Source organism: Hordeum vulgare, chromosome 1H (assembly GCF_904849725.1).
Source record: "Hordeum vulgare subsp. vulgare chromosome 1H, MorexV3_pseudomolecules_assembly, whole genome shotgun sequence".
In the NCBI taxonomy this organism is placed as follows: Eukaryota; Viridiplantae; Streptophyta; class Magnoliopsida; order Poales; family Poaceae; genus Hordeum; species Hordeum vulgare.
Genome location: NC_058518.1, coordinates 169,064,058 through 169,073,741, shown reverse-complemented (window position 1 = coordinate 169,073,741; position 9,684 = coordinate 169,064,058). Strand labels below are relative to the sequence as shown.

Below are 9,684 nucleotides of genomic sequence, written 5' to 3'. Positions count from 1 at the left end.
TTCGTCGACAAAACGACGTAGACTAGAATCCTTAAACCCTTAAACCCGTAAAAAAATTTAAAGGTCCAACCCGCAAACCCCTTTCCAGCCTGTAGAAGTAAGGGTTGGGAGGAAAAACTGCCCCCAACCCGCACTCCACTTCCCACCTCGCGCGGGAGGCAGTTGGTTCCCCGTCCGCGAGGAAGTTGCCTCGGCCGCCGCCGCCCCGCCTCCCCCCGCGCTCCGGCCGCCGCCCCGCGCTCCCTCCGCGCCCCGGCCGCCGCCCCGCGCTCCCTCCGCGCCCCGGCCGCCGCCCCGCGCTCCCTCCGCGCCCCGGCCGCCGCCCCGCGCTCCCTCCGCGCCCGGCCGTCGCGCCCCAGCGCCCGCCCAGGCCGCCGTCGCGCCCCGCCCCCGCGCCCGCCCCGCCCCCGCGCCCGCCCCGGCCGCCGTCGCGCCCCGCCCCCGCGCCCGCCCCGCCCCCGCGCCCGCCCCGGCCGCCGTCGCGCCCGCCCCGGCCGCCGTCGCGCCCCGCCCCGCGCCCGCCGCGCCAGCCGCCCCGTCCGCCGCGCCAGCCACCCCGCCCGCCCCGGCCGCCGCGCCAGCCGCCCCTCCCCTTCCCTCTCCCTACCGCAGAAGGAGCTCGCCGCGCGGTCCTGGCTGTATTTCGATTTTGAGGGTTGGGTTTGAGGGTTCTAGTCTTTGCCCCTGTTTTTCAACCTTTAAAAGCGTCAAAAATGGGCAATTCTCAACCCTTAAAACTGATTTTAAATTTAAGGGTTTGAGGATTCTACTAGATATGCTCTTACACCTCCCCCCCTCCCGTTTCCCAAACCCGTGCTCGCATCGCGAGTCGCAAACCCCTCGCGGCCGCCGCAGGAAGCGTGGCGATGGGCGACCACGGCAACGCGATGACGAGGGGCAACCCGGACGGCGGCTTGCAGGGCCGCCCAAAGGGAGTGCCCCGCGCCAACGTCCAGCAGCTCAAGCTCGTAACCCGCCCTAAACCCTAACCAACCCTATCTCTCCTCCCCGTCTCTGTTTGCTTGATTTCGATCTGAGATCTGGTTGGTTTCTGTGGAACAGATGGGGCAGGGCCACCCTACGGGCCTCACGCCGAACCTGCTCAAGCTGTTCGAGGCGCGGCCTATGCTCGAGCACAAGCCGCCCGTCCAGAAGCGCAAGTTGCCGGCCTACACGGGTAAGTGATCGATTACTGCTCCCCTCTCCCGCGCAGCTACGGGTACTGATCGCTGCCAAGATCAGTGGCTTTATTTATCTGTGACTGATTGAGTTCCTGTCTCCCTGAATGCTGATGATTGTTGTTGCTGTTGTTGATTGGTTGAAGGGATGGCGCAGTTTGTGTCGCGGTTTGCCGAGCCTGGCGACCCAGAGTATGCGCCGCCTGTCCCAACGTGCGAGACTAAGGTATGGGTTCTTTGGTCCTCGGAATTGCTATTTGCTAATGTTTGTGTGTTGCAAGCAATGTTTATTCCGCTGTTTGGCCAATTGATCATAGTCGTACGGTATCATATTACCACAGTAGACGCTAATGATGCACTGTTAGGTCCTTTGGTTGGCAAGGACGTTTGCTCAATTATTAACCGGGATTTTAATAGTGTTCAAGTGGAACTGAAATTGTGTGGCGAGAGAAAAGAACAGAGGATAGATTTTGCCTGTCTCTACATATTGAAGCTAAACCTAACACTTCTTTTGCGATATGAAAAAAAAAGGCTGTTCGCTGAGATTGTGCAATTGGTTCTGTTGACAGTGGAACAACTCAAAAAATTAGTTTCCGGGTGTTATAACCGTACCTGATATTTCTCTAGACATGTTGCATCTGAGCAAGAGTTTGGTTGAACCATTCCCACTGTTGAGAAAGCAGTGCAGCACTTCCTCAATTGAATATCTCGTTGATCTTGTTAATACCGCATCAAGTTTTCAAGTTTTCTTCTTAAGAAGTTAAGATACAATTGGTACTTGTGTATTTTCTGTCTATTTTCATGCAGTTTGCCATTCGTTCCCAAATTTAAGTTTTTTTTTGTGCAAATAGGCCGAAAAGAAGGATAGAATCAGGAAACTTAAGCTTGAGCAAGGTGCAGATAAGGTGGCCAAAGAGCTTCAGAACTGTGAGTTCCTTTTGAGCAATGCTGCTCCACGTTTCATATGATTCATGTTGTAACATCATTCCTCATTTTTTTTCAAACATAGATAACCCACAAAGTGATCCCAATACCACTTCAGATCCGTACAAAACACTCTTCGTTGCAAGACTTGTAAGTATTTGCTTGGTCATTCCTCTTAAAACAGCTAGGTATTATATTCTGTCTGTAACTTGGTGCTCACTGACTTTTCCTACCTCTGCAGAATTACGAGACATCTGAGAGTAGGGTTAAGCGGGAGTTTGAAGCCTATGGGCCTATTAAAAGGGTAGGTGCATGTGGTAAATCCCAGTACAGGTGGAGTTATTCCTCCTTGAAGTGTATGTAATTCAGTTATTATGATCAGCAAACCGTCATGGGGTGAAATTTCAAAGAAACAGTGGGTCCGCTGCCACCATATGTCTACATTGTAGTTTTTGTGTGCCAAGGTGACTTCTGGACACACGTCGTTATACTTTTGGCCTATTTTAGCTACCACACAGAGCTAGAAGCTTCCCACACCTCCCAAGGATTGCCTATGAGCTTACTACTGTTTGATCTCGTTGTTGTTTTCAAAAAATTACTTGGAGCCTGTGAGGTATTCTTTATTTTTTTCCTGATGGAAAATAATGTAGAGCCTCTTATTTTATTTTACTTTTTCCAAAAATAGCACTCCCTCTATTTCAAACTATCCCTCCGTAAAGAAATATAAGAGCATTTATATAACTAAAATAGTGATATAAACGCCTTTATATTTTTTTTACAGAGCGAGTACTTTGCATATTAGTTTTGTACAAAGTTTGACCAGATTTTGTAGCAAAAAGTGCCAATAACCACAACACAAAAAATGTCATTAGATCCATCATGAAATATAGTCATATTTACTAGGCTAGATAATTGCCTGCGTGTTGCATGGGGGTGGGGGGGGGGGCAGATCAGCAAAACCGGAAACAGGACGGAAGAAGTAGCGTAAGATGGAACCTTATGTATTTTTTTAAGTGGGAGAGATTATTTGGATTGTAGATGCTGATATTTTTTTCTACTAGCTTGGTCAAATCTTACAAAGTTTGGTTTAGGACAAAACTAATGTGCAACGCATTGTGAAATGGAGGGAGTATCTGTAGAAGTCAAACTTGGCTTCTAAAAGCTGATACTGTATTTGCTATGTTTTGCATGTGGATGCATACATTTTGTGACCGCCCTTCTGTAGCTGAAGTTGTATTGTGCTAAACAAATAAAATATTAATTAGATTCTGTAGGCAAAATTTAATCGTGCATCTAACATGTATTCATTTAAAAGTCATACAAAAGCTGAAGGAAATTCATGACAGACATAATGGCATGTCATGAAATTTCTAAATCCGAATTTGACACATGGCCTGAGATAATGAAGTCATGCTGTGAATAGTGCCAAGTTGGGTACTTCTATTCAATATTTGAATCTGGTAATATTCAAAGTTGGATTTATCTTGTTCTAACATCAATAATTTGAAATTTTGTACTCCCTCCTATCCAAAATAAGTGTTGCAGTTTAAACTGGGTTTAGTTCAAAACTTGACACTTCTTATGGATCGGAGGTAGTAGCATGGTACGTGCACATGATGTCTACGTGTAGGCTCAGGTGCACCAGGTAAAATAAATGGTTGGAACTTTTCAATGCTTTTAGAGGTCATTTGTAGGCTCAGGTGCACCAGGTACACCACAAGCCTAGGTGCACAAGATACACCATCATATATACATGACTGTTTATAGGTCTTCATACAATCTTTTCTTGCTACCCATCTTTAAACATGTGGGGCGTTAGAGTTACCTATGAAATTGATACACTTACGCTAAACAGATAAAGTGACATAGATTTCAGACAGAATTTTCTGCTTCCTAGTAAATTAATTAGTCATTTATACTGAATCTTCGGTAAGCCAGTTTAATCTGAGATTCATTGATACTAATATCGCTTACTTGCTATTAATCGCACCAATTACGTAATTGTTTTCTGCTATTTTTCTTTTCTTGGCCCCGGAGATTAAGAACCAATTCTGTAACTGTTGCTGCTATTTTCTTTTCTTGGCCACGGCCGAACAAAATAGGCACAACTGAGAGGGCAACTTGGTATAGTATTTACTATTTAGTCTACAGTTATATATATATATAGTTAGCCAGTTCCCTGGTAAGGGGATATCATCATATTTTCCGACATACGCCAATCAGTCAGACTGCTTTTCCTCCAACTGTTGATCTGTGCTGGATTTCACTCCTCATAATGGAAGCTCTACATATGCAAGGTTAGCACGGCTGTTTTAGGCTTTATGCCTGTCTGTCGTGCAACATAGAACATGTAAAATTAACAAACTATTGTAAAGACAAGAAACACTACCACTGTATATTATCTTATGAAGTCTGGTGCAACTTTCAGTTTTAGTAGTCCTTAATTACTATCTTTGAGCTTTCCAGGTACGGCTCGTAACTGACAAGGATACGAATAAACCTAGAGGATATGCATTCATAGAGTATATGCATACTCGGGATATGAAAAGTAAGTTTCTGGTTAGTAGATGTATGCTGGTTGGACACTCCTGCTGCATGTCTTCAATTGTCTATAGGCTAATTTGGTATGTCCCAGATGCTTACAAGCAAGCTGATGGGAGAAAAGTAGACAATAAGAGGGTACTAGTTGATGTGGAACGTGGTAGAACTGTTCCTAATTGGCGTCCCAGGAGATTAGGCGGTGGACTTGGATCAAGCAGAATTTGTGGTGCAAGTGCTGACCAGAAGCCGCCTGCCAGGTATTTTCTTATTTAAGACATGCCTTAGAGGAAGCTAGTGCTTCTATTTATTCTTAGAATGAGGTGACAAGTGAGACTGGGAGTTAACCGACACCAAAGCCTTTTCGTCATATGTTCCCTTGTTTTTCTTGTCTTTTTGTCTCTGTTTTCTTATCTATAGTATTGATTGGAAGGGAATTTAATATATTTTGGTACATTGTGATTTGATATTGCTATTATATTAACTTGGTAGTTGCATGTTCTGTTAGTGTAGTGAAGTTATCTTTTGGGCGTTATCAATGTTGTCCTCTTATGTTAAAGCATCTAGTTGTTTTATGCTGTATGTTTCTGATTATCAGGGAGGCACCGAGTGTTGGGCGCCCCAGATCAGAAGAACCTAAGAGGGGTGATTCCCGTGTAGATAGGTGAGCCTCAGCACATAAATGTTGTTCTGCTTTAGCATAGTGCTTTGTGTTCATGCTTATTTCTTACTTAACTATTGGTACAGGGATCGGGAGAAGTCTCGTGAAAGGGTACGGGAAAGAGACCTCGATGAAAATCCCCGTGAGCGTGATTCAAGGGAAGAGAGGCACCACCATAGAGATCGGGACAGGACTCGGGACAGGGACCGAGGAAGGGACCGGGAAAAAGACCATGGGCGTGACCGTGACCGTGATCGTCGGGACAGAGATAGGGATAGGGACCGTGGTAGGGATCACGATAGGGAGAAGGATCGTGGTCTCTCTCATGATCGTCACCGTGAGAGAGGCAGGGATCGTGAGAGAGATGATGGGCGTGCAAGTTACGAACGTGACCGCGGTCATTTGAAGGATAGGGATGCTGAATACAATTGTGAGCCAAAGCATGACAGGAGCATGGCTGATTATGGGAAGCATTATGGCTCTAACCAGCATGAGCAACACAAAAGTTACGAGTCGTATCGCTATCAAGACGGGCATGGGCATGGCCATGAAACTGAAAGCTCAAAGAGACATGAGCATGAGTACTATCAGGCACAACCCAACACAGAACCTGAAGGCCCTGAGGAAGGTGAGGCATACGAGGAAGGTGACTACCAGTATCACCAAGCAGCAGAAGAGCAAAAGACTGAAGCTTGATTACTGCAGTAAGTTTTGTAAACCCAACCCTTTTTCTCTTCTTCCAACGGAGATGATAATATTCCCCTGTTAAATCTTCCGGTCATTTCAGATGCTTTAATTTTCGTGGGTGTGCTTTTTCCGAACTGAGGCACAAACATGTCAACTTGCTGGCTCGGATATGTGATGTCTTGTTTTATTCCAGTTGTCATCAGTGCAATGGGGTCGCAATCACTCTGTACTCCTTTGTTTTCGCTTTGTATGACATACTGTATTAACTATTTTGGTTTCCCCTACATTCCCTACTCCGCCCTATCAACAGTTTTCGTTTTTGTTCTGTTGGTAACTTGATATGGATTTTTGTTTGAGCATTTCTTTACGGTAGGTTAAGGTACCATCATGAGTCTTCTGTAATCTTTACTTCAAATTAATCAATTGTTGGCGAGGACGTCATCTCTTATACCGGACGTCCCTCCACGATCCTTTGTGAGGCCTTAACTTACTGTTTGGATTATTATTTCCCCTCCTATATACTCCTGTAAAACAGCCTGCTCGAGGCGCTTGGATTGTTGTTTTGGGCCTGTAATATTTATGCAGGCTTCTGTAATCACGCTTGTATTTATCCCGCAAAAGAAAGGTAGTCATGCGTATAACTTTCTGGGTGGAAATCATCTCTTCTTGGTAAGACACGCCTGCAGAAGCATTTAATTTGGGGTTGTACTTCAGGTTCATGTGGGGTCATTCTAGCATGCTGTTTGGTTGTTCGCATCTGTATGCGTACACACACAACATGCTGTTTGGTGGCATGCATTGCTTGTTGTCGTGTAACCTCTTTGGTGAGGTGGTGAGGTTATCAGCTCACAATGGTCTTAAGAAGAACACACATAATTGAACATAGAGCAAATATAAATATTGTGTCGCATAACATATCAGTTCAAAATAGCAGTTCAATACTAAAGTAAAGGAGTTCAAAATAGAGTAATTCGCTTTTGAGCACGGGCTCAGATGCTCCCGCTGACGAAAAAAATAAAAAGAAATACCAAAAAACTTCAAAAAAATCCCATTTTTTTTGAGTAGTAGACATTTTGATGCGCAAGGTCCGCTCCAAATTTCATATCATTTGGACATTTGAGCATCTCTCAGCAAAAAAGATAAATTGAGTAAAAAAAAATTTGTAAACAGTTAACCTTTTTCACAGACCCAGATTTTGTCTTTTTTGTTGAGAGCGCCTCAGATCCCTAAATAAACTCAAAATTTGAGCGGGCCTCGCGCATATAATTATCTACCACATAATTTTTTTTTGATTTTTTTTGTATTTGTTTTGATTTTTTCCGTCGGCCTGGGTGCAGATGCACCCGAGAGCCAAAACGCCGCACCCTTCAAAATAGCAGTTCAATACTAAAGTAAACGAGCTGGAGCATGTTGGGGCTGTCTTAGGGATCCACGACAAAGGTGTCGTCGTGCTTTCTGCACTTGGTCACCATTTTAATGCCATCGTTATTGAGCACGATGACCTTTAGCATGTCGGGTTGAAGATCACCATGAAGACTATCTTGATCTGATGAAACATGGCGAAGGTGGCCTAGCCTTGATCGAAGGTGACCTTGCCGTTCAATGGCTGGACAGACACCCTCTAGGAGCAGTCGGTGTTCGTCTTCAACTTGAACTCATGTGGCACCGGCGCGAAGTGCTTCGTGAAGTCCAGTGGCATAGTTGGTTGGCCCTCCCACCTCATGGTAGCAGCCGTAGTTCCGGCGCTTGCTGCTGGGGGGATCCTTCGGCTGGTCGTCTTCCGTGCCAGGGGTATGCACGGGCGTCACCTGGACGTGCGTCACCTCCGAGGGCGGCACCGCATCCCTTCCCTTGTCTTGCTCCTTTGGTGGCACCACCTCTCTTCCCTTGCTCTTCGTGTCGATCTGCATTATGAAGAGGTTCAAACGGTCAGGATCTTCAATATGAACGTTGTAACGTCGTCATTAAAACCTATCGCTGAGAACCCCTTTATTTACCCAGTCCGAGGGTCATCACTCCACCTATCTGTCTCTCACTCTTCCTCCAACCAATCGACATGAACTCTGGCAACAAGTCGAATTCCAACCCCATCCCCAACCCCTTCCCTTGGGGCATTGGATGGAGGGCATTCTTCCTAGGGTGCTCGCTCGGTGACCGCACCATGTTCGAGAACATCATGGAAGTGTGCTCAAACTTCAGCAGCATGGAAGAGTTGCACAAAGAGATAGACGCTATGGTGAATAAGGCCACGCTGGAGGAGTTGAATACACTCATTCCTTACCCATCGAAGGGCGCTATGTCAGTGGACATACTTCACTCGGCCATGAATCACGCCAACTTCAACGAAGCTGGATAGAGGGCAAAGTGGGCCAAGTACAGACAATACCAATGCCCTCATGACCATTGTGTGTGAGTGTACTTCACCACAAACACTATGGTGGTGCCGCTGGAGGAGGATCAAGAACCGGTGGCTATGGAGGTGGAAGAAGATGCGGTGGACAAAGGGCAAAGAAGCCTGATCATCGAGCTGGACTCTCGCGAGGAAGAAGATACGGAGAAGACCAAGGCCAAGGCCAGGGCCACCCGCCGCTCCAATCGCCTTTGGGGTCCCCGAGGATAAGATCCGTGTGTACTGTGTAATATGAGCTCTAATCCCCATCCCTATTGTACTCGATCCAGATCGGGAACCTCTTAATTACCACTAGTTTTGACGATGTTATGATTCCTCGATTCCCCATTCCCCTAGCGCGGATCGAACCTAAACTCGAGTCGAATGCAAAGTAGTAGGTGCGGAGGGGAAAATTGATTACCGCCTTTGCTGAAGTGTTGTGCCACAGATGTCGGTGAAGGTGGTCGAAGGTTGACTTGCTGTTCTACGATCTGATGCATGCTGCCGTCAACGGCATAGGTGAGTGGAGAGAGGGGAGAGCGGAGAGGGGAGAGAGAGGGGTGAGGGAAGGTGAGAGTTATAACTACCGGCGCTTCGGGAAGCAACCCGACTTCTCGAGGGTGGCTCCTCGCGTGCATCTCCCGTTGCCCACGTGCCTCGATAGGGCCTGGCTCATGAGAAACTTCCAATTCAAGCATGTCTCGTGAGACACGCCCAGAGATGCTTTAAAGTTCGTGTGATGCATGCCCAATAGTAAACGCACACAACCAATCAACCCGTTTTCTTCCCGCGCGGGCCTAGTTGGCCCATATGCGGGCAACCAAATGCGCCCCTAGCAGCTTTTCCCATGTCTGGCCCATGTCTTTGAACTATTCAATCTCCCCAAACAAAGTCCATGTGTGGAGGAGATGTGGGGATTTCTTGACTATCAACTAAGTTAGGTGTGCTTCACCCAAGACAATTGTCAATAGTTGCGTAAGTGAGCGAATATTGATGTGGGCGTGGCCGTGCCAAACGTTAATAGCCGCGTCCACAAGCAAGCGCGGGGTCCTTGACCTTGTTGATGCGAACGTCAATGCCCTGCTAGTGGCGCACAATGACTTGCTGCAGCTTCCCCCGGTTGCACACACTTGTAGCCAGCTCCGGGTGGTGCGACGATTGACCTGTGCGGAGCAAATGGGACTGAGGTGATTTTTTGACCCGTTACACACATTTAGGATCATCATTTAAGATACGCCATGGCTTGGAAAATCTTACTAGAATTATGTTCCCCAACTTTAATCCACCTAATAGTGCACCTTTGCTTC

The 9,684-nt window shown here is 46.7% G+C and overlaps 1 protein-coding gene across 2 annotated transcripts; it reads left to right on the top strand.

Annotated features, from left to right (window-relative positions):
- The first annotated feature begins 812 nt into the window (after nucleotides 1-812).
- Nucleotides 813-6,272, top strand: LOC123427951 (U1 small nuclear ribonucleoprotein 70 kDa-like). Of its 2 annotated transcripts, XM_045112105.1 has the most exons (11): nucleotides 813-968; nucleotides 1,063-1,177; nucleotides 1,325-1,404; nucleotides 2,030-2,105; nucleotides 2,188-2,252; nucleotides 2,344-2,406; nucleotides 4,569-4,650; nucleotides 4,738-4,900; nucleotides 5,239-5,304; nucleotides 5,388-6,005; nucleotides 6,089-6,272. In XM_045112105.1, the coding sequence occupies exons 1-10, from the start codon at nucleotides 867-869 to the stop codon at nucleotides 5,995-5,997; spliced, it is 1,422 nt and encodes a 473-aa protein (XP_044968040.1). In that variant the 5' UTR covers nucleotides 813-866; the 3' UTR covers nucleotides 5,998-6,005; nucleotides 6,089-6,272. The 2 variants fall into 2 exon arrangements, with proteins under 2 accessions (XP_044968040.1, XP_044968032.1); XM_045112097.1 differs by having other exon boundaries at nucleotides 5,388-6,272.
- The last annotated feature ends 3,412 nt before the right edge of the window (nucleotides 6,273-9,684 follow it).